General features: G+C 40.3%; 1 protein-coding gene across 1 annotated transcript in view; it reads right to left on the bottom strand.

Moving 5' to 3' along the window:
* Positions 1 to 25936, bottom strand: part of LOC124798024 (transportin-1) — a 156497-nt gene that overhangs the window by 83980 nt on the left and 46581 nt on the right. The window contains exons 6-8 of the mRNA XM_047261234.1: positions 8574 to 8655; positions 8099 to 8221; positions 1942 to 2296 (exon numbers count right to left, since the gene is read on the bottom strand). Of these exons, the coding sequence (XP_047117190.1) occupies positions 1942 to 2296; positions 8099 to 8221; positions 8574 to 8655 (560 nt within the window). The remainder of the gene's footprint in view (positions 1 to 1941; positions 2297 to 8098; positions 8222 to 8573; positions 8656 to 25936) is intronic.

Raw genomic sequence — 25936 nt, 5'->3', positions numbered from 1 at the left:
GACATTTTGACGGTGTCGCTGAATCCATTTCAATATGCCATCTAGTTTTGGTCATTTTGCATGCAGTCCTCTATTGGCACAATCAATCTTCCTGATTTTTTTTATATCACGAATGGTTTTTTGTTGGTGGAGGGTCGAAATGCTGCTCGGCTGCTCTGTTTCCATGTTATTCTGCATATGCTATTACTTTCAATTTATAGCCTGCATCATATGAATACCTTTTTTTTCCTTTTTTTACTGTTACTGATAACACAAATCACTTTCAATTCAAGTTCACTGACACCATAGGCTGCACTGATGCATCATAAGCTAGACAGTGTTCTAGGTTTGTGATGGAGGGGAGGTAGGGAGACAGTGTTGGGAGGCTTGTGAATCCCTACAATTCATGTTCTTTGCATCGGTGGACTGCTGCTGCCAGTTAAATCCATGTTACCAGATACAGGTATCACACGGTACTGAATATATGGCTATTTTTAAAGTGGTGGGAATTTTAAACCAAACACTGGACATTTTTATATAATTTCAAGTATAAGAGGCACTTGAATTTTGGAGACAAATTTTCAAAGAAAGAAGTGTATCATAGTCTGTAAAATATGATTTATAGAGACACTACTAGTTAGAGCTGATGTAATTGTTAGCAGTGATGCTGATACCTGAGCAGAGTGATAATTCTGTTCTGTATCCTTGCCATTTGCCACAAAACTCAACACTCAACAAGCATCCTCGTACATGTAACACTGGAGAAGGGGTTTCTTTGTCAGGCATAACTCAATGACAACAATAAGCAGCTGAGAGTCATCTTTACCAAGTTAAATGTGATCAAACCTCTTTCAAGAACATCTGGAAGTCGAGCAGTATGATCGTAAGATGCGAATGAATACATGGTATACATTTACTCATATTCACAAAAGGTGCTAAATTCTGAACATTTACAACCGATACTTATTAGTGGTGACGGCTTTGCACTGCTTCCTTGGAGTCTCCGAACATGCACATCTGCAGACATTTGACAATGGGAAAGGATATTCCAGAACCAGTGAGGACAGACAGATTTCCTATTAGAACTGTAATTTTGACCCTTCCGACCCCTACCCACATCTTCAGATGAAAATTATCTGTAGGTCTCTCTGAAACTATCACAAATATACACTGTGCTGATCCAGATGGTTAATTTGTTCAGTAAATTCATTTTCACATTATTAATATAAAATTTCAAAAAATTTCAAACAATGGAAAGTCCCGGATGGAATAACAACAATATTATGAAAAGGATAAATTGGTACTCCTCATGTAGAGGAGATGTTGAGTCGCAGACAGGCACAATGAAAAAGACTAGTCTTTTCATTGTACCTGTCTACAATTCAATATAAAATTCTAGTAAAACAAAAAGAACACAAAGTCATGTCATTTCCTAACTGGACATAGTACATACCATATGTATAAGGAGTTGGGATAGATCAGCTTGCAGTTTTATACCCCTGGGGGTACCATAAACTATTTACTTCCAAAACAAAATATTATGTGAAGTATAGACTACTATTCAGCATATAGAGGAGATGAGTCATGGACAGGAACAACAAAAAGACTGCTGTACATGTGAGCTGTCCACTAACACACACACACACACACACACACACACACACACACAGTGGTCATCTGTGTGCGAGTTGTGCTTGTGTGAATGTGTGTTTTCTCTGTTAGAAGGAAGCCTTTAGGCTGAAAGCTCACATGTAAATCAGTCTCTCTGGTGTTCCTGTCTGCAAATCAATGTCTCCTTGTTTTGGTGAGTAGTAATCTATCCTTTTCGTAATACTGTTACATTGGTCTGGCTTTTCATTGTTTGATTTCACTTCCACATGAGTTGAACTGAATATATTAAAGAACACAATGAGAATGGTAAAAACTGAAAATTTCTAAATTGTTTCATGTCGTGATACTAACGCAGATTCCAATCAGACAATGAGCTATCATCATCCATTGCATCGTCGTCGTCACCAGCACCTTCATCTTCCCCATTCTCATCAGAGTGTTTCACAGTGTGTGTTCGTGACTTGTGAAACCTTGGTCTAATATCTTCCTCTCGATCTGGTACAGCTTCATCTTCTTCTACATCACCTTTCAGCAAAATGATGTCAATATCCGAATACTTCATCCCACGAACAAGAACTGGCACAAGCCTTGTCAAGTGTGGGGACAGTGCTTCCTTACATACTGGCTGCTCTGCAAGGGACAGCCAGAATTCACACGCTTCAAGAGCCACCCCTTCATCTGGGTCCTGGGTCCGCAACAGCATGTACTGCAACATATCATCATGACAATGTATGTAAATGAATGGAAACAACAAGAAAAATACATCACCATCAATTTTAATTTATCTTCAATTTAGCGTAGTGGAAGACTCCACCGTTTTCCTTAACTTTTGCTGTACTTATATTCTCCTCAAAGGCTAGGAATGCTATAACAAAAACATTCAGTCTTGTGCAAATAACAAAAATCTATCCAGAACATGACGAACATAATAAACAGAGCAGAAAGAACAACTGAGTCACTTTGTTCCAAAATGTCCTTTATTCAATCAGCATAAATTTCGGTAATTAGTAAAAAATGTATTTAACAATTTCTGTTGTATAAACTTGAAATTTTTTCTGCGTGTTTCTTAGTTTTCTATTTTTGTTATTAAGAAACATCTTAAAAATAACGTATTTCAAAATTTTGTCATAAATAAAAAACCTCTTGGATAATGGACATTTTGGAACCAAAATATGGAGAAGAGACATTTTGAAAATAAAAACTTTAAATAAGAGACGGTTTGAAAAAAGGAAATAGGGGAAAAGTTTAAACAGTGTTTTATCAGTAAATGTATATAATTTAATTTTTATGGAAACAATATCTGTAGGTATTTTTAAAACCGAAATAATTTCTGGTTAAGTTAGGGAAACAGAAACATACCTTTACCAGAAAATTATTAAAAAATAACATTACATTAAACCAACACAATTGCAGAAAACAATTTTAAAAATTTCATAAGGGTAGTCATTTACTTATTTAAATCTGAATTTTTTTTTTTTTTAATAGAAGGCCAGGTCTTCATTTTGAAGCCCAGTTTTCCCCCAAAGTGAAAAGTCAGAAGCTTGTTGACATCTTTCACTTTCAGCTCTTTTACCATTACTTGAGGTAGTACTAATGATAGTTGAAAGTTTTCAACTTTAAATCCAGGTTTGAGTACTTTTTAAGCCTTTCTGAGATTGGTGTTATACCAATGTTCACCTGCAACAAGTACTTCACAGGTTAGCACACTGTTTAGTGTTATAATAAATATTTTAGCAGTTGAAAATTTGAAGTGCCAATTTAAGGGCTTCTTTTGGCAATTTTCGCGTACCTTCTTCCAGTCAAAAATATTACAGCTCTCAGTCATACTGAAAACAGTTCCACAGTCCTTAGAGATTTCAATGTATTTCTCAGGTGTAATAATAGTGTCATAATTTTGAATTTCCTTCTCAATTCTGACAAATAAGCAATCAGGTGGCACATACAAATTATCTGGTACATGGAATACTGAAACAATGTCTTTAATATTTGGCAGTGCTTCATTTACCAACCAGTATTGAAGTATAATCATCATTAAACTGTTCCAGTTTTGTCCTCCACAACCATCTGCAAAGAGCCTTCCAAGCAACTACTTTTTAGCCTATGACAAGTTGCCGATTCAATTTCATTCAAACCTTTTTTGAAGTCTGATTCTGTCCAGTGATATAAAAAAACATGGTTTTTTTTGTTTGCTTATCTTCAGATGTACCTTGGCAGATAGTGAAGTTAAATAAATAGAACTGTCGATTATAGTAAGCTGCCTGGTCAGGGATTTTGAAAAAAACCAAATTCTTTTGGCAGTCAACAGATAGGGTGATTTCATTTTCAGTTTTCAGTATATTAAAGAATGCTTCTGCACTCTTTTTATGGAGATTGAAATCAATTTCAACCAATTTGTCCCCGCTGTCTAATTTCAACTAAAACTGGATGCATTTGGAGCACTTGTTCACAGCAGGAGGGCCAAAGCTCAAGTTATTATTTTTGACAAATATTTCATAAAAATATAGATACGGAACTTTAAGAGCACTTTCTACTCTTGAATTGTATGCCTTGTGAAACAAACATATTGAAAGGTGGCTCAAAAAATACCGTCTTATTATTCTGGTGTTTCTGCAATAATGTTTTTCAAGTGGACAAAGGCTCTCTATGAATGAATTAACAGAATGACTTTTAGCCTCAAACAGCTTAGACTTATGGTCTCCTCCTCTATTCTCTACAGCTAGATTTATGGAGTGGAAATGTCTCTTACAAACTCGTTGAGCTCTTTTCTCACTCAGCAAGTATGCCACAAAAGGATACCCGAACCAAAGAAATGTTTCCAGATTTGGTATGTGGGATTAGATAGCAAATCCAATTTTCAGCGATTTGTTTCTGTTCATCTTCATTAGTTCTCCATTTAGATGTTTCACTCACAGTATATTTAAGTATATAGTTATCCCGATCTATTTTATTCTTCGAAGAATAAAAGCCTCCATGAAACTTATGAACATCTTGCACTGTATGCTGATTACACTTAAAAACTTGATCAGAGTGAAGGCACTGTGGTAGGCTTGGCAAAGTCTTTGATGTGTAGAGCTTCCACTTTTTCCATTTATTTAGATCCTTTATACATTTCCTTCGTTTGTTCTTCTGGCATGGAGTTAACTTTGGTCCCTCCATAACCTATTGTTCAGTAATTTGAAGTTGTAGTTCCTCCATTGGTTAACCACAAAGTTTATCAACTTTTAGGCCTATAACACTGCCTGTATAGTACACTTTTAAAACAAGAAGCTCATTTAAATGCAGAAGAATACTTAAAAACAGCCTAATTTCAGTTACTGGTAAGAATTTTGACAATAAAAACTAGCAAAAACGCCATGGTGAACACACAAAACAAGCACCAACTTCACAATAAACAAAACCTACTGTCAACAGTAAATAAAACTTAGCTTCAGCTGACCGTCAGTTCTACCACAACACATTTCACTGGAAAAATACCCTACATGATAATTTTAAATTACCTATTCCTTAAAATGGTTGGTAGTTGCACTGGTTGTAAAAAGTCACTTCTGGGGGGAGGGGGTGGGGGGGCACATTGCTTAGAAAAAGGCAAAGGGTATAGGTCGTTTTGTTACAAAAATTAGCAGTAGACGAGTCGGGCATGTTGGATTGGATAAGGGACATTCTGAAACTAAATAGGCATATTTCAGGATTTTATTACTAAATTTTAATGGTTTAAAGGACATTTTGAATGAAAACTGTAGTTTAATATGAAGCAAAATAAATTTGATGAATGCTATGGTAACAATAACTCAATTTCCACAAAAATTGGATAAAGGACGTTTTGGAAATGAGCGACTTAATTGTTCAGTTTCCTGATAATCTCCATATAGGCAAACTTTGCAAATGTGAAGCTGAAGGAGAAGAAATAATAGCCTTGTGAAATATGTAAATAAAAGGCTGATTGAAAATGAATGGCACTAAATTTCAATTATTTTTTTTAAGAATGGCAACTTCAGAACACATTGTTTCACTTACATCAATACTTTGTGACAATATATTATTTTAAATCCTTGGTGGTAAGTACTACGTCTTCACCAACCTGAAGTCGACACACACAACGCCAACAAATGCATGACGATAATTTAAATTATACTAGTATATTTACTGACAACTATTTCAAGAGCAAGATAAACGAGAGGCACAGCCTCCCTCTCCACACAAACTTTCTTCTGTCAACAACACAAATTAAAAGAATTTCTGAATGAGAACTGCTCCTATTCAGTAGATGAATTTTTAGATATGAAGTAGTAGCTCTCTCTCTCTCTCTCTCTCTCTCTCTCTCTCTCTCTCTCTCTCTCTCTGTGTGTGTGTGTGTGTGTGTGTGTGTGTGTGTGTGTGTGTGTGAGAGAGAGAGAGAGAGAGAGAGAGAGAGAGAGAGAGAGAGAGAGAGAGAGAGGAGATATGTCGCACATCCTTATGAAATGTATGTTGTATTCGTAATTAAGTATTAATATAATGTATTCATCCTAGAACCATTTCTATTGCTGTGAGAACCCTATTTTACATTTTTGTGCAGTCTGCACATAAAAAATGCAAAATTGTGGAAAATACAGAATTGTGGAAAAACATTAAACCATGCTCATATTTTATGGGCAAAACTACATGTAATCGGCATGTACAATTAAAAAAATTAAAAATAGCAACGCTCTCCAATACTATGTATAAAATCTCAGTGAAGGAAATTAAATGTACAGTACAATGTTTACACAATAATTTGCAGTAATGAATTTCATCAGTTCTTAAAAATCATAGACATGCAACAGCAAGTAAAAACTCATCAAAAAAATTGAAATTGGTATCTGGGTACAAGATAATCAAGCTGTTTTTTGATATGCTATGACTACAGTACGTAAAAAGTGTTTTTGAGATGATCCTTCGTGCTCACACAGTAAAAAGCAAAAATTTATGAACGTGTTGAATTAAACCAAAAACACCACAGCAGCAAAGTGATTAAACCATAAGCATAAATACAGATATCTACTTAATGACACCCTTTGTCACCACTGCTATTACTGTTTAATGCTTTTCTTATGAGCTGCCACTACCACTGTTAAAGTGTTATTTTAAATTTGATGAGGGAAACAGAAATATGAAAAAATGAGTTTACTTCCTAAGTGATGTTACACGCTTATTAGAAGTCGGCTCACTGTATTTTTGTACAGTGTGTAAAACGTAAATTTGAAAGCAAGCTCTGGGGCTACAGTTTCACTTCATTTTCTCTATCACTGCCACCAATCTTTACGGTCTACAGTGTGTGGTGCAAAGTATGTATATGAGTAGCGTATGTAGCTATTGCAACTGTATGGTGTCAGATTTGAACACCAAAGTCTTTAAAATGCGCTATCGCAAAACCCTTGTTCTATTTCCGTGTGGCATCTCTGTCAGAGCACATCATTTGCACGAAAAGTATATTTTCTGCACTTCATAAAATGCTTTAATCCATACCTGCACTCCTGTCACTGAAGGACCACTCCCCCTCTCCTCACACACAGTAAGTGAGTTCATTTTCTGTGTGCTGGTGTGGTGACTTGACAAGTTGCCAGCCAATAAGAGTTCACTAGCTGGAAATGGGTGACAATTCCTCGATTCTCAATGTTTGAATTTATTAAGTTGACAACTGATATTGTTGCTGAATACAGAACACTGGAAATACATGAAAAATGAAGAGACTGCGATATAAGTGCCACAAGACAAGGGGGTGGCTGGGCCTCTTTGTCCGTGCCACATTGGCACGGTCCACAAAACTACATCGACTGTTGACCTAGCAGTAGTTGTATCATAATTGCGCAATGAAGCTAAATGTTGCAAGTTGCCTTATCTCCCCTCTCCACACTGCCCAAAAAAATTTCCTTAATTCTGCCATTAACCATGGTGGGAACCATCTGTCTTTTGAGCCACTTATAACTAGTTCATTAGATGTTAATAGGAAGAAAATGGGATGAAGTCAAGTGAGGCGTCAAGTAAGAACTTAGAATTGAGGCAAACCTTACTAGGAACAAATGTAAAATTGGGGAATTTTTAGCATTGATCTTATGGGTTTTTCACAGAGGCTACAAATTAAAATCGAAGTTACACTGTATATTGGAGTGAAAATCTTATATAATACAATAGCATTGAAATTTCGTAACAATCTCTACAGAATGACATTAGAACATTGTACACAGCAAAAGCTGAATAACTGACCATAAGTTGGAACAATGACATATGGGAAAGAAAGACAAAGTGGTCAAGTTCCAAGAAACATCTGTGCTGAGAGTGGGTTGCATTACTTCAACAAGATGTACAAGCACTAGGAAAATGATTGCGGCCAATTTTTTACTCCGTAACCTACACTTCAGTTACAGATTTTTTAGTCCAGCCATTTGGAAGTGTATGTGTTGTTGCAACAAAAATCATTCAAACTAATTCACAGCTTGCAGTTCAGTACATAATGGTCGGTACACCTTAAAACAAGTAATGAAAAACTCACCTCAATAATGTTGTGCATGTTTGGTATAAGCCTATCCATACGAACTTCCAGCAACATCACCAAGGCTCGACAAACATTTTTGCGTACTTCAGGATCGTCGTCTGACGCTAAGTGGAACAGATTCTGTAAAACCAAAACTCATAATAAAAATACATTACTAGGAAGTGGTCAGAGAAACACAACGCAATAGTTGTGCAATTGTTCTACAGAAGAATTAACTTTATTTCTCTAAGCTTGTAACAATGGCATAATTTTAACACTTCTTTAGTTTCTGAACAACATCCGTACAATACTGAAAGGATGGACAAACTGAACCACCGCTATGATCTCACATCATTCATTTGCAGGGTATTATGAGAAAATAAACAGGTTCTAGAGAACATTTAACAGAAACAAAACAATATTACTTGACTGTAAGTACTAGACTAAATATACGAAGCTCCTCATCAGAAGTCTAGATCTCTCCATTACTTACCTCCAGGAAGGAATCTATGTGGATCATCAGGGCTTGAGTTCGGTTGATGATGAACTGATTAACACAAGCGATAGCATGTGATCTGTAATTCAGATAAAAATGAGACAAGAAAATTAAAATAACTATAATAGCTGTAATGTGTAATAAAATTAATTCATTAGCATTTTAATACTCTGGGAAAATGATATGTAATACTTTGAATGTGAAGAGTCATGTTGTTGTTGTTGTTGTTGTTGTTGTCTTCAGTCCTGAGACTGGTTTGATGCAGCTCTCCATGCTACTCTATCCTGTGCAAGCTTTTTCATCTCCCAGTACCTACTGCAACCTACATCCTTCTGAATCTGCTTAGTGTATTCATCTCTTGGTCTCCCTCTACGATTTTTACCCTCCACGCTGCCCTCCAATACTAAATTGGTGATCCCTTGATGCCTCAGAACATGTCCTACCAACCGATCCCTTCTTCTGGTCAAGTTGTGCCACAAACTTCTCTCCTCCCCAATCCTATTCAATACTTCCTCATTAGTTATGTGATCTACCCATCTAATCTTCAGCATTCTTCTGTAGCACCACATTTCGAAAGCTTCTATTCTCTTCTTGTCCAAACTATTTATCGTCCATGTTTCACTTCCATACATGGCTACACTCCATACGAATACTTTCAGAAATGACTTCCTGACACTTAAATCAATACTGGATGTTAACAAATTTCTCTTCTTCAGAAACGCTTTCCTTGCCATTGCCAGCCTACATTTTATATCCTCTCTACTTCGACCATCATCAGTTATTTTGCTCCCCAAATAGCAAAACTCCTTTACTACTTTAAGTGCCTCATTTCCTAATCTAATTCCCTCAGCATCACCCGACTTAATTAGACTACATTCCATTATCCTTGTTTTGCTTTTGTTGATGTTCATCTTATATCCTCCTTTCAAGACACTGTCCATTCCATTCAACTGCTCTTCCAAGTCCTTTGCTGTCTCTGACAGAATTACAATGTCATCGGCGAACCTCAAAGTTTTTATTGCTTCTCCATGAATTTTAATACCTACCCCGAATTTTTCTTTTGTTTCCTTTACTGCTTGCTCAATATACAGATTGAACAACATCGGGGAGAGGCTACAACCCTGTCTTACTCCCTTCCCAACCACTGCTTCCCTTTCATGTCCCTCGACTCTTATAACTGCCATCTGGTTTCTGTACAAATTGTAAATAGCCTTTCGCTCCCTGTATTTTACCCCTGCCACCTTTAGAATTTGAAAGAGAGTATTCCAGTCAACATTGTCAAAAGCTTTCTCTAAGTCTACAAATGCTAGAAACGTAGGTTTGCCTTTCCTTAATCTTTCTTCTAAGATAAGTCGTAAGGTCAGTATTGCCTCACGTGTTCCAGTGTTTCTACGGAATCCAAACTGATCTTCCCCGAGGTTGGCTTCTACTAGTTTTTCCATTCGTCTGTAAAGAATTCGTGTTAGTATTTTGCAGCTGTGACTTATTAAACTGATAGTTCGGTAATTTTCACATCTGTCAACACCTGCTTTCTTTGGGATTGGAACTATTATATTCTTCTTGAAGTCTGAGGGTATTTCGCCTGTTTCATACATCTTGCTCACCAGATGGTAGAGTTTTGTCAGGACTGGCTCTCCCACGGCCGTCAGTAGTTCCAATGGAATATTGTCTACTCCGGGGGCCTTCTTTCGACTCAGGTCTTTCAGTGCTCTGTCAAACTCTTCACGCAGTATCGTATCTCCCATTTCATCTTCATCTACATCCTCTTCCATTTCCATAATATTGTCCTCAAGTACATCGCCCTTGTATAGACCCTCTATATACTCCTTCCACCTTTCTGCTTTCCCTTCTTTGCTTAGAACTGGGTTTCCATCTGAGCTCTTGATATTCATACAAGTCGTTCTCTTATCTCCAAAGGTCTCTCTAATTTTCCTGTAGGCGGTATCTATTTACCCCAAAAATAATTAACATTTTCTGGTAATAATATGAAAGGGATAGATTACTACTCAACCCGAAGACGACACATTGAGTTGCAGACAGGCACAATGGGAAGACTGTTACACTTCGGGATTTCAGCCAAGCCTTCTTTAGAAAGGCAAAGAAAGAAGCACCCCTCCCCTCCTCCCTCCCAACACACACACACACACACACACACACACACACACACACACACACACACAGGCGTGCGCACGCAAGCACCAATCCTGAGTGGAGCAGTGAAGGGCGGAGGGATAGTAGAGCAAATGTGGGGGGTGGAAGGGGGGGGGGGGGGTGAGGAGTCGGCACTACCTTGTGGAGCATCTCTACGACACACCCATGTGTCAAACCAACCCATGCTCATTCATGCCATCCTTCTCAATTACATTTGACAGTTAACCCTATTTCGTACGGGGCCCACACACTAACAGTATACTAGCATGGACTGCATTAGTGATCTGTAAGCAATCTTTGTAGATTGACTGCATTTTCTCAATATTCCGCCAATAAACTGAAGTCTACGATCAGCCTTACCCATGACAGCCTATTTGATTATTCCATTTCATATCCTACAAAGTGATACACCCAGGTATTTGTAGGAGTTGACCAATTTTCAAGTCACTCTAGAAGCTATCATAACTGAGCTACAGAGCGGGAAAAGGTGTCTTTTGCAGCAGTTTTATGCTCTTTCAAAGGGTTTACAACATAGGTTCTAGTTGAGTTTTTTTTTCTTTTCAAAACACAGGGGTTAAGTACAGAGGACTGAGTGCCACAGGGCCAATATGGTAGCTGTGAAGGCCCTGAAGGAACTCTGGAAAGTGGTGGCTAATTTGACTCTGGTGAAGCTGTGACAGACCGTGCTAGCCAACAGTGGCTCAACAATCAGCTTTCAACAAAGGAACTAGCCTCGGAAAGGACGCACATAAAAGATGACCCAGCAATGCAAATGGACTCTGAACACTGGAACACTGACAGGAAAGGTAAGGGGACGCTGGACATGAGGGAAAGGAGAGAGCTATAGATTTTAGACCCGGGAGAGAGAAAATGGGAAGAAGAAGGCAATAGGGAACTGAGGAAAGGTTACAGATAGTACTGGAGAGGAAATGAAGAAGGAAGACAAAACATAATGGAGTTGTGAGGGATGCTCTACAAGAAGAGGTACAGATGATAAGTTCCAACATTATTTGTATACTACAAAGAATACTGTAGTATTTTAAGGAAAGTCATTGAAATATCCATAAGTATTCATATCTTGGCAGAAATAAATAATGCGGATAATATGACGAAAACTATGTATAAGGAATATCCTCAAACAGGAGACAAGGCAGCCAGTCAAAGAAAATAGAAGCAACTCTATTTAAGGGTGAAGCCCGTGCTAATCACACAGGGAAACCAATTGAAATTAAAAAAAAAAGTGAATTCTCTTATGGGTAATAAAATCTTTCATTTTATTTAGCACATTTCTATTACATTCCTTCGAATTATTGTCACAAAAATTAACACCAAATGAATACCCTAATACATTCTGTTTGGTTATCACGAATGTAACCTCAGACATCATGAGTAACAAAACTAAAAACAGCTATGTTTATATCCTTTTCATAATTCTGAAATTAATTTTATTATTGTTATTTTGAGATATAAGAAGAAAGCGTGGAAGAAATTGGAGACACATTATTACAAACTTTTACAATATTCCTAATAAGAATGAGCAAGACCTATTTCTTAAAGAATTAGCAGATTCTCAAGAAGTCAAGCAAAGAAGACAAGCAACAATGATAACCCTGTGGTGACGAATTCATTTAGTTTTTCGTATCATGCTGGTTGTTGCATCACTTGAAGGTTTTTGACTTTAATGAGAAAAGAGCAAGAAGAATAAGACAGCTTAAGCTCTCTGGGGAAACACCAGACGACAGGAGGGATAGGAGAATTACACATGACCTTGAATCTTCTGTTTATGAAGCTATACACTAACATATTCAGTCATTCCCCTTGAGAAAATAATTCACTGGTAAAAAGGTATGTTATCTTAATGCAGACTTAAATGTGAAAATGAGTGGAAGTTGTTCTTACAGAAGCACCCGAAGAGTACAGTAACTTACATTTTTTATTGGAACTACTTCTCTGGCAACAATTTCAATTATTGATTTGGACAGTCACAGGTGGATTCCTGCTGCACTTGTGAAGAGCTGAAATTAGACTTAGATCTCAATTTCTCTATGATGTAGCAAAAATTAAAGGCTGAATGTGTTGTCCTTATTTCATTACGTGCAAAACATCAGTCGGCCGAAAGTGCACAGACTATTTTATTTATCGAAACTTACAGTGAATGCTTTTTGCAGTCTTGATATAAAAAGAGGATCTAGTTCACCTTATGTTTATCATGAAGGAAATTATAAAGGGTCCTAATGAAGTATGTTCCTTTCTATTTGACTATCTAAAGTCTGCATCCAAAAGTATCACAAAGCTCAGGTTGTTCCGTGATAACTGTGCTGAACAGAACAAGAATTAATCTTGGTGCAGATTCTTACTATCATTTAAAGATTCTGGCAGTTTCCAAAAATTACAACAGTATTATTCTATGCAAGGGCATAGCTTTTTACTTCCTGAGATATTTTGGCAGTATCTTAAAATGGCTTTAAGGGTATGACAATTTTCACTATCCATCAAATTATAGAAGATTATTCAAAGTACTGACAAAATATGCAAGTTCTTAGTAACAGAAATCAAATCATCTCAAATTTTAAACTTCAAGAACAGGTGGAAGAAACACTACAAGAAAACCATATTCTCTCAGAAACATGGAGAAAGCCTAGAACTGAAAGAGTTAGCCTTGCAGTAGCACTCTGTTCCATCTTGTTTACTCACACAACTGATGTGATTCTATCAAAGGATCAAGTAACATGAGTGGATTAATAAACCACACATTCTTCATGGTACATAAGAAAGGATCTTTCATTAGCATTGGTACTCCCTTCAAGAACAGTTTCAATTGCAGGGGGGAGGGGGGGTAAATTCCAATTTAATTGCATGTTACTTGTAACCTACTGCAATATTTTGCACTTTGATTACAGTTTTCTTCTCGTGTGTGATTTTGAATGACCTGTCATGCAATAGAATGTTGTAATTTTATCAATTACCAGTCTTTCATTATCATTTTTCATGCTTAAGCCAATCTCTTTTTAAAAGTGTGGATTTTCTAACAATTACTATAGGGTATCACATACAGTAAGAAGTTAAACAATAAAATATTGCGAACTAGCAAGGCTTGCAGCTCAGCCTTAAAACAGCAAACAATTAAATATCACAGGCTCAAAACAATAAATCTTCACTAAAAGTAACTGCAATGCTCAGAATTATGTACTTTCAGATAGTCTGTTTCTAAAATCAGTTTCTTCGATTTCTCATTAATTTGCATTTCATGATTTCCACCCTTTTAAAAAAGACCGATTCAATTATTAAACCACCTCACAGGAACAGTGGCGCAAGATATACTTAAACAAATATCATCCAATTTCCTTACTGACATATTTTTCCAAAACATTTGAAAAAGTAATGTACTCAAGAGTAGCTGCAAACTTCAGTGGAAACAAGTTTTTAGCATATAACAGTCTAGATTATAAAAAGATTGTTCAACAGAGAATGCTATTTATACACACACCCATTAAATGGTACAAGTCTTAAATAATAATGCATTGGCAGTTGGGTGGTTTTTGTGGTCTCTCCAAGGCCTTCAATTCTATTGATCACAACACACTCTTAGAAAAACTCAAGTTTTATGGCTTTATCACACAGCTGGTCTGAATCATACCTGACAAACAGAACGCAAAAGATTGTGCTGAATAATTTAGACAATGTCAGAAAGGTAGAAAATTTTAGTGACTGGGATAAAATCACAAAGGAAGTCCCACAGGGTTCAATTTTGGGTCCACTCCTATTCCTTATATATGTGAATGACGTCCACTTAACATTCAACATGAAAAATTGGTACTTATGCTGACGATACTAGTGTTATAATAAATCCCATTAGAGAGAAAGCAACAGAAAAGTTAGTAAATGACATTTTCCAAAGTGGTTCTCTGAAAATAGATTCTCCTTAAATTGTGAAAAATAAGCGGCATTCAGTTCTGTACATCAAATAGAGTCTTACCAACAATTGATGTAGCACATAAGTAGGAGTCAGTAAGCAGGGTAGAATGCTCCAAATTTCTGGGAGTACACATTCATGAAAACTTATTTCAATAAAGTAATCTTTCAAATCTATGGAACATGTAATTAACAGAAGATTGAAGATATGAATAATGAGAAACTCAACTTGGCTAGACATTGCAAGGAGGAGGACTTTGAGGAAGGACTATAAAAGCAGTTGAATGGGCAAAGGATAACAGTCATGGAAAACTTGAATGCATATCTAGTGAGTGAAAAATGAAGGGGAATGAAAATATACTGGAAGCAGAAGGATGGGAAAGTAGAAATGAATAAGGAAAGAGATTGCTGAAATCTGCAAAAGAAAAGGTTTAGTGATAGGTATCTCAGTGTTTTAGGGATAAGAAATTCAGAAAGTAATGTGGCATAGTTAGAATCTGGTACAGAAATCTTTTGTGGATTGTGTGTTCTATGTTTGGGTGGTGATTAATACTGCAACAGGTTAAAAGTACTACCATCTGAGGCATTGGATGTGGCTACCAGCTGCTGGTAGTGATCGTGAGAATCAATAAGGAATGGAAGACGACACAACCAGAAAAAGAGAATTAGAGTATGGAAACTGAAGAAAGAGGATGACAAAGAAGTATACTGGGAGATTTTAAGGGAAATGTTACCGAAGGATGAACCAAAAACAGGAGAAGAGGAATGGGAACAATTTAAAAATGCTGTGGTAGAAGCTGCAGTAGCTGTTTGCGGAAGCGCAAGTGGTAGAAATTGGTGGAAGGAGACACCATGATGAAATGAGAGTCCAGAAGGTAGTGGGAAGGAAGAACGAGGTCTCTAAGCTGTGGGTCCAAGAAAGGAATGAATTAGCTAGAGGAGTATAAGGAAAAGAAGAAAAGAGGCTAATAAAATAGTGGCTGAGGAGAGAAGAAAGTGGATGGAAGAATGGACAAAGATGGAGGAAGATAGCAGAGGAAATAAGAAAGTACTTTATGGAACGGTCAAAAGTAAGACGAGAGATTTGAGAGAGGATGCAGCAATGATAGATCGAAATGAGAAAGTTAATAGCAAAAGGCATTGAAGATAGTGTGGAAGGAATACTTTCAGCATTTGCTAAATCCAAACAAACGTGGAGATGAGGATAACCGAACAGACTGAAGGAGACAGATTTAAACTCTGGGGGATAAAATGACTTGCCATGGAAAGAAATTGGAATAACACTGGACATGATGAAAGGAGGAAAGCTACCAGGAATGGACAAAGTGAGTGTCAAAATGGTGATGGTAGCAGGGTAGGTTGGGAAAAGTGGCCATGTGAAAGGAAGGGGGGCAAGGGGGGAGGGAAGGGGGCAGGGAGGTTGGAGGGGGGAGCTTGGAATGAGAAGACTCTAGAAGACAAAAGAAGGCACTAGCTATCCCTACATTCAAGAAAGAAAGCAGAAAGGATTGTAGAAAACAAAGGGGGGAGACACTGATACCACACTGTGTCAAGGTATATGAAACGATTCCGGAAAGCAGAATCCAGACAAGAGAAAGAAACAGAAGAGTTAGTAAATGATATTTTCCGAAGGACTATCAAGTTTTCTCTGAAAATGGCCTCTCCTTAAATTTTGAAAAAACCACACATTCAGTTCTGTACAACAACTAGTCTTACCAACAATTGATGCAGCACAGTAAGTAGAATGCTCCAAATTTTTGGGTGTACACATTGATGAAAACTTGAACAGGAACAAGCATATTACTGAGCTCTTCAAACAATTAAGTTCAGTTACTTTTGCTCTTCATATAATTGCTAATCTCAGAAACACATGTATCAACCTCCTGACGTATTTTGCATACTTCCACTCATGAACAGAGGAACGGCATGGTTTCAGATCTATCAACTGTTGACCTCATATTTGTCATGAGGCAAATCCAGGGGACCCACTATGAATTTGGGGGAGACCTCGTCTTGGCCTTTCTCGATATAGAAAAGACATTTAATAGTGTCTGTAGAAGGAAGGTCTGGGAAGCACTAGAAAAGACAGGAATGGAAAGAAAGACAACAATTAGAGTGCAGGAGATGTACTGTGTAAGTCTGAGTTGTGTGAAATTGTGAAATGAAAGTATGGATTGGTTCCAGCAAACAAGTGCGAAACAGGGCAGTGCTTGTTATTTCTCCTCTTCATTGTGGTCGTGAGAATGATTAACGTGGCACAAACAGCTGGAAAAGACAAGTTCAAAACGGTGTTCATGGATGACTTTATGATCTGGTGAAACAGTGAAGAGGCAGCTGAATGCCTGGAAAGGAGGAGATGGTAAAGAATGAAATATAATGTAAAAAAATTTGAGATCCTGGTCACAACTAGAAAGAAGGATAGACCAACTAGTAGAATAAGGATTGGAGGGGAACAATTTAAGAAGGTGGAAATTGTTAAGTAATGTGGAAGTGTGGTAGAGGAAAATGGAAGAATTATGATGGCAGACAGGCAGAAGCATTCCTCCGAAGTGCTAGGAGCCTGGTTTGGAACACAGATGTCCCACAAAACAGCAAAAAAGATGTGTAGAAGTTACAACATCCCAGTATTGACACGTGTGTGTGTGTGTGTGTGTGTGTGTGTGTGTGTGTGAAAGGTGGATGATGAAGCCTGTAATCTGAAGTTCTTCAGAAGTAGGATATGAGTAACAAGGGGGGAGAGGATGAGGAATGACAGGGTAAGGGCAATAGTGAAAGAGGAACCCTTCCAGAGCAGGATAGAAATATCAAAGCTAAGATGGTATGGGCACTTAAAGAGAGTGGACAACAAGAGGACTTACACAAAGATAAATACATGGAAATGTGAAGGGATGATGAAAATGAAGACCAAGAGATGGAGGGCTGGAAGGTGTGGAGGAGCCTGTTTAAGAAAGAAGCGAGAACTAGACCAGAGTGGACACAGAAATATAATGGGGAAACAGGACTTTTGTTCCAAACAGACCCAGTATGGGGCTGGAAACTGTTCAAAATGAAGACTATGACAAATGTAAATTATGATTTAATTTTTTTCTGAAGTACATAACCAAAATTTACAAAATATTTCCATAAATACTTAGTACAGCAGTAAAAAATATGGAAAAATACAAAAAAGGAATCATGATGGGTTCCTTATTTTTTTATTTTAAATTCACTAATAGCCCCATTTTCACCAAGCCTACCTTTAACAAATTGGAATTTAATAAAATATATAGAAAGGTAACTAATATCAGAAATATCAAAAGACCATCATCGCAAAACAAAACCAATCAGCGTATTCTATACTTAAATTGAGTGCTTACTTTTATACAATTTACACCGGTAGCCTATTAATTGGTAAAACAAATATACTGAACATGGGACCTATAGCTACAAATTTAAATACAGTATGAAGAAACTGTAATTACTGATGTAATAGTTCTGGCCCAAACAGATTAATCAAACTGTACATTCAATTTCCAAAGACTTACGCCAGTGTATGCAGGATGAGCAAGTTGGTTCCTGTCTATGCATACAGGCTGTGAAGAAGTTGAAACAAGCGGAGTCTGCCTCCAGCAATGCCCTTCTTTCTGTACAATCATTCAGTGACTAGAGCCTTTGCTGATAGAATGTGTTCTCTATTGTTTCCCTCTACGGTGGAAAATTAAACTTTTTATATTAGCATTTCCACAATTTTTTATATATTTTTGTGGAACTTGTTTTTTTTGTTAATAGTTCGTTTACAAATAGAACTATACTGAAGGAGAGCTTTTATGTTATTTTTGTATCAATGTAGAACCTAGTATAAAGTGCAGTGCTGCAAGAGTGAAGTGTTTTAATCCATTGACAGTATCAACTCTTTTTAGATACAGAAAGAACTGAGAAATGTCACAGCATGGATTTCTATTTCCACAAATACCTAACAGCTCCACAAGTTGTGATAAATGTAGGAAAGATGTAATCAACTTGAAAAATACAGGGCCATTTAGTGATAAAAATGTTGAAAATGAAGATTCTTCTATATCGGAGGTAATCATTCTGGACAAAGACCCAGACTCCATTATAACTTCAACAGTTGTCTGAACAACATAATAACATCCAAGCACAATGCCGAATCAAAAGTGAATAAAATCTCAATGTAATTTAAACTTTTTGTTGCTACTGAAAATTCTTCATCACATAATGATACCAATACTGATGAATCTCTTCTTCAAAATCTCAAAATTAACTTTTTAACTCTACAAGTAAGGCAAAAAACTAATGATTCTTACAAGTTTACCTGGAAAGTGGAGTTCCAGGAAGATATTGAGTAAATTTAATGCTCCTAATTACATTGTTTGGCAATCAAAAAAAAAAAGTCAAGTGCAAACCCAAAACCAGGGAAATATTTACCAACATAAACTGTCAAAACTGTATGTTCACTTTTTATGAAAACTATGAAGTTAGTTGGGCAATGCAAGGTATTAAAGAGATCATGACATTGAACGAACCAAATGAAAGTAAAACGAAAATATCGAGAACACTTGCTTCGTGTAACCTTAAAGAAGCTTACAAACATTTTAAAGACAAGTTTCCTAACATAAAAATAAGTTTCTCTGAAGCTGAGACCAAAACACTGTCTTAGGCATGGTGGTACACACTCCATTTTTGTGTGCACAATTAACCAAAACTTGAAAGAGTAATGACAGAAAATGTTATTCTAAATACAGAAGAGTTGAAGGGAAAGGTAGAGGGGTGAAGGAAAAGGACTGGGGAGGTCTTTTCTTAGATTTAAGGAAAGTCACCCAGAAATGCAGGTCAGGAGATACTTACCACACTGTTTTTTGTTGTTCCATACTAAACACATAACAAATGGCAACTTGAACAATTAGAAGCAATGCACTGCAAAAATGCTTTGCAACCCATCAACTGACTGCAAGATGTGAAAATGCAAGTACTTCCCAAAGGAAACCGTAATAAGTAAAATTTTACAGGACTCTTGATGAAAATTGAATTGAACAAGTTCAGTTCTGCCAGTGGATGTCAGCTGATCATTGCAATTTGGAAATCACACGGAAAACTTCCGAAGAATGTATAGATTTATTCTACAAATAAGATAATAGGGTGTATATGTGGACACAAAAAAACCTCTTGGATTTCCAGGTTAAAACACACAATTTTTCCCGGATGAAATTACACTATAACACAGGTGAAAATGCATTTCATCTGTGTCAAGCAACAGTATACTTTTCCTCAGAGCCATAAAACCTATCAGTCCTTTGAATCAGTGTTATACTAGCGTAGGTCTTCCCAGCACTTTAGGAAACAAAAGCCAGCAAAAAACAATGCATTTTGGAAAGATCTTTGATGCAGAACATGTACACAGATTCCTTTCGTATTGTGAAAATATATACACAAATTTCACCCGTTACAGCATGGAAGCTTCTGGAGCTCTGAAACAAGAGATTGCGTTGAGCGATTCCTTTTTGTCAGTCAATCATAGCTCACGTCACGTGATCTCACCAGCCAGTTACAGCAGTTATTCAGAGCATAAGGCACGTTATGTATCAACCAATAGCAACATTACTGTTAAGTAGCGTGACCATACAAAGAGGAAAAGTTAATGAGTTAATGTAATGTGTAAATACAGTACAGCTTCAAGAAAAGCTAAACTTCTGCGTATAATATTGGGCATCAATAATTTTTTGCTGTTTTTTCTCAGAGGGTGTGGTTAAGCAGTACCCTAGAAGTGCTTCAGAAACTAAACTGTTGTATTTGGTGTAATTTGTACTTCTACTTTTCTATTACGCAAACATGCACTTCAAATGCCGAAGTAAATCAAAGATCTTTCAAAAATGTGTTGTCTTTTGCTGGATTTCGTTACCTAAAGTGCTCAGAAGTACAAAACCTGTAACCTTTCCATAAGCATTTTTCCAGTACTCTAGGAAAATACTAGCTGGCATGGGGAAGTGGAAAGCAATAACAATATGTAAGTTGGTCAATAATTAAAGAAGAAAAGTCTGGAGTAAGAGTTTTTACAAACGTGTTTTTCAGACCAAGTAGCTTCTTTTTTAGATGATCTTTAATTTCCTTGTAGCTAGCACATTTCAGGTTGTTTTTGTGCTCTATCTTTGAAACAAACATATGCAGATACGGAAGCAGTTACCAGAGCACACTCCACAATATCTACATTCTCCAGCCATCGGATCACGCAAGACTTCAAGGGCAACCATTCCGATTCCGTGGTCCAAATATAGAGCGCTTATCTGGCACAGAAATCCTTAAATAGGTTTTACAAGGCACCTAAAAACTAAATTATCATCCAAAGTGTTTCTTTACTGCGAACTTGACTAGGTGGAAAAATACGGAGAGGGGGATTGTAAGTATAGCAAAGAACAGCAAGCAAACATAGTGTGAACGCAAGTAACACCTGAAGAGCGTTTATTATGTTTTTAGGTGCGGGCGGATATGTAAAAAGCTACATGATCAATATACTGGATGTGAAGTGTAATGCCATATTTTAAACTGAAGTGGGTAAATCATTCCTCTACAAGTAAATCAACATGTACACTGGTACAGACTCTAGCCTTTAAATTAAAATCAGTACATGTACAATGTAAGGTCTACCAAGCCCTGAAGAACTTCAGAAATTTCACATACAGTAGGGTGGCTCAGTTGCAAAGTAACGTAACCAGCAGACTTCATAACTTGGAAATTGTGGACGGGAGATGAGAGCAAGTAACAAATAGCAGCAGAGATAGATAGATAGATAGAGAGAGAGAGAGAGAGAGAGAGAGAGAGAGAGAGAGCCTCACGGAAAGGATTGCGCTAAAACAAAAAGGTGACGAAGGGATATGCCGCCCAGCCTTCAGAACTTCGGTGGTGGTGGTGGTGGTGGTGGTGGTGGTGGTGGTGGTGGTTGTGGTGGTTGTTGTTGGGAAGGTTAAGGGGGACTAAACAGCTAAGGTCATCAGTCCCCCATTCCAAAAACAGGTGAGACAAAAATTTGCGGAGCAGGTAAAACCCCAAGGGGAAGGAGACTCCCCCCAGGCACTAAAAGAACACAAATGCGGCAACGAACACTACAGACAAGAAGAGTACAGATGAACACCCCAGACAGAAAGAAACAGAAGAAAAGAAGATGGCCGGAGACTGGTTGACTGACCACGAGAACAAAAAAAGGGAGAGAGTCAACCAGCCGACTACACACTAAAATCTGCAACCAAATATGAGAGACTCGAGGACAAGAGACACAGAAATGGAAAGGTGCAGGACCTCCCTAAACGGAACCATAAAAAGGACTACCACAGATAAAATTTAAAACGTCGTCAGACATGGAGGCATCGTCGCATAAAACCAAAGGCAAAGTGCCCGGGAGATTAAAAGACTGCCGGAGGGTGCGCAGTCGGGGACACTCCAACAGAATGTGGGCGACCGTCAGCCGGGACCCACGCCGACACGGGGGGATCCTCCTGACGCAAAAGATGGCCGTGCGTCAGGTACGTATGGCCGATGCAGAGCCGACACAGGACGACAGAGTCCCTGCGAGAAGCCCGCAGGGAGGACCGCCACACATCGGTCGTCTCCTTAACAGCCCGCAGTTTATTCGGAGATGTCATGCCACGCCACTCAGCAGTCCACATCCCAAACACCTTATGGCGCAACACCAACTGCTGATCACGAGCCGGGAGGCCGATCTCCAAAGCTGGGGCATCGATTGCCCCTTTGGCCAGCCTGTCAACATGTTCGTTCCCCGGGATGCCAATGTGACCTGGAGTCCAAACAAAGACCACCGAACGACCAGAACGGGTAATGGCGAAAACAGACTCCTGAATAGAGGACACCAGAGGAGAAGAGGTATAGCAGCGGTCGATGGCCTGGAGGCTGCTCAGGGAGTCACTGCAGATGACGATGGACGTACCTGAGCAGGAATGCATATGCTCAAGAGCGCGCAAAATGGCCACCAGCTCTGCAGTAAAAATACTGCAGCCAGCCGGCAAGGAGCACTGTTCAACATGGGCAGCGTGAGCAAAAGCGTAGGCAGTGCGATCATCAACCAGGGAACCATCAGTGTAGACAGTCTCACAGCCCGAAAATGAGGCGAGGAGCGCAAGAAAACGGCGACGGAGGGCTACAGGCGGAACCGAGTCCTTGGGTCCCTGTGCCAAGTCCAGACGGACGGACGGCCGGGGCAGACACCAGGGAGGCGTAGGTGCACGGACCCGGAAGGGAGGCAGAAGAGGGAATGACCCCAGTTCCGACAGCAGGGACTGAACGCGGACAGCTATGGAAAGCCCAGAGCTAGGTCGCCGTTCGGGCAGATGGAGGACCATGGCAGGGAAAAGCAGGCAATGATTGGGATGGCCCGGCGAGCAATGCACGTGGACAGCATAGTCTGTGAGCAGTCGATGGCGGTGAATCCCCAGCGGGGGAACCCCGGCCTCCACCAGTAGACTATCCACGGGGCTCGTACGAAAAGCGCCAGTTGCAAGCCAAACCCCACAGTGGTGTATGGGGTCTAACAACGTCAACACTGAGGGTGTTGCATTGACCCATAGGCCAGGCTCCCATAATCAAGTCTGGACTGCACAAGGGCTCTGTACAATCTCAACAGCGTGCAGCGATCTGCACCCCAAGACGTGTGGCTCAGGCAGCGGAGGGCGTTGCGGTGCCGCCAGCATTTTTGCTTCAGCTGAGTAATATGAGAAACCCATGTGAGCCGGGTATCAAAGACGAGTCCTAAGAAGCGGCAAGTGTCCACCACTTCAAGCAGGTGTCCGTCGAGGTAAAGGTCAGGATGAGGGTGGACCGTTCGACGCCTGCAAAAGTGCATAACTCGAGTCTTGGCTGCAGAGAACTGAAAACCATGAGTCAGAGCCCATGATGCTGCCTTGCGAACGGCTACTTGCAGCCTGCATTCGGCGACTCCCGTAGTCGTGGAGCTAAAGGAGACGCAGAAGTCGTCGGCATACAAAGAAGGAGACACCGACGACCCCACGGCTGCAGCCAGACCATTAATGGCCACGAGAAATAAGGAGACGCTCAACACCGAGCCCTGCACGACCCCATTTTCCTGTGTATAAGATGAACTAGAGGCGGCACTGACTTGCACCCGGAAAGAGCGGCGCAATAGAAAGGTTTGAAGAAAAGCCGGGAGCCGACCACGAAGACCCCACTCATGCAACGTAGCAAGGATGTGATGCCTCCATGTGGTGTCATACGCCTTCCGCAGATCAAAAAATACAGCAACGAAATGCTGACGTCGGGCAAAGGCTGTATGGATAGCATATTCCAGCCGCACCAAATTGTCCGCAGCAGACCGGCCCCGACGGAAGTCACCCTGGGATAGAGCGAGGAGACCGCGCGACTCAAGGACCCAACACAAACGCCGCCCCACCATACGTTCGAGCAATTTGCACAAAACGTTGGTGAGGGTAATGGGACGATAGCTGTCCACCGCCAGCGGGTCCGCACCGGGCTTCAAGATGGGAACAATAAGACCCTCTCGCCATTGCGACGGGAACACGCCCTCACTCCAAATGCGGTTAAAGATGGTGAGGATGTGTCTCTGGCAGTCCCTGGAGAGATGCTTCAGCATCTGCGCGTGGATGCAGTCTGGTCCTGGTGCTGTATCAGGGCAATCGGCGAGGGCAGCGAGGAATTCCCTCTTGCTGAAAGGAGCACTGTATTTTTCAGAACGACGCGTGTGGAATGGTGGAATGATAACGGTGTCTGCTCAGCTCGCTCCTTTAGAGAGCGAAAGGCGGGGGGGGGGGATAAGTTGCAGTCACAGAGCTCTTAGCAAAGTGCGCGGCAAGGTGTTCAGCAATGGCGGCAGCGTCCGTGCAGACAGCGCCGTCCAAGGAGATCCCAGGGACACCCATAGGGGTCTGGTATCCATAAATCCGCCGGATCCGGGACCACACGAGCGAGGGGGAGACACGGGAGCCCAAGGATGAGACATACCTCTCCCAGCACTCCTGCTTAGGCCGTGCAATAAGACGACGGGCCAAGGCACGGAGCCTCTTAAAGGCGACGAGGGTCTCCAGAGACGGGTGCCGCCTATGACGCTGGAGAGCCCGCCTACGGTTGCGAATAGCCTCAGCAATCTCCAGCGACCACCAGGGTACAGCCTTCCTCCGAGGGAGTCCAGAAGAGCGGGGGATGGCAGCCTCGGCTGCCGAAATGATGGACGTGGTTAAGACACGGACCACCTCGTCAATGTCACCCTGTGGGGGAGACTCAATGGTGGCAGAGGAAGTAAAAGCCGGCCAGTCAGCCCTGTGGAGAGCCCAGCAGGGCAGGCGCCCAGAAGAATGACACTGGGGCAGTGACAAATATATGGGAAAATGGTCACTACCACACAGGTCAGGATGCACTCGCCAGTGGAGGGATGGGACAAGTCCAGGGCTGCAAATAGAGAGATCGATGGCCGAGAACGAGCCATGGGCCACACTGAAATGCGTGGGAGCACCGGTATCCAAGAGGCTAAGGTCGAGCTGAGCCAACACATGCTCCACGGCACGACCGCAGTCATCGGAGACAGTCCCATCCCATAGAGGGTTGTGGGCATTGAAATCGCCCAGTAACAAGAAAGGTGGCGGCAATTGGGCCAGCAGCGCAGCCAGCTCATGCTGCGCGACATCACCGTCCGGTGGAAGGTAAAGACTGCAGACGGTAATAGCCTGTGGCATCCACACCCTAACAGCGACAGCCTCTAAAGCCGTTTGTAGAGGGACAGACTCGCTGTGAAGAGAGTTAAGGACATAGATGCAGACGCCACCAGACACCCTTTCATAAGCTGCCCAGTTCTTATAATAACCCCGATAGCCACGGAGGACGGGGGTTCGCATTGCTGGAAACCAAGTTTCCTGCAGAGCAATGCAGAGGAAAGGATGAAGGCTGATAAGCTGGCGGAGCTCAGCTAGATGGTGGAAGAAACCGCTGCAGTTCCACTGGAGGATGGTATTGGCCATGGCTGAGAAAGGCGTGACGGGACTGGGAAGGCAGATTACGCCGCTGGGTCACCTGCTGCCTCCGATTGAGCACCTGCGCTAGTGCTTTCCATGGCGTTGGAGGGATCGGCGAGATCGAGGTCCTCAGCGGACGCCATAATCTCCGCCTCATCCTCCGAAGCAGAGCTTGTAGGAAGCAGTGGGATGGGTGCCACCGCAATGTCGTTAGCCTTGGGGACTTTCTTCTTCTTCTGTTTCTCTCGCTGTGCCTCTGGTGGTTCAGGCTGGGAGGGCTTCACTGGGTCAGTCTCAGGGGCAGATGACGATTGT

Source organism: Schistocerca piceifrons, chromosome 5 (genome assembly GCF_021461385.2).
Source record: "Schistocerca piceifrons isolate TAMUIC-IGC-003096 chromosome 5, iqSchPice1.1, whole genome shotgun sequence".
In the NCBI taxonomy this organism is placed as follows: domain Eukaryota; kingdom Metazoa; phylum Arthropoda; class Insecta; order Orthoptera; family Acrididae; genus Schistocerca; species Schistocerca piceifrons.
Note: the sequence above shows the minus strand (reverse complement) of the source record. Positions and strands in the feature narration are given on the sequence as shown.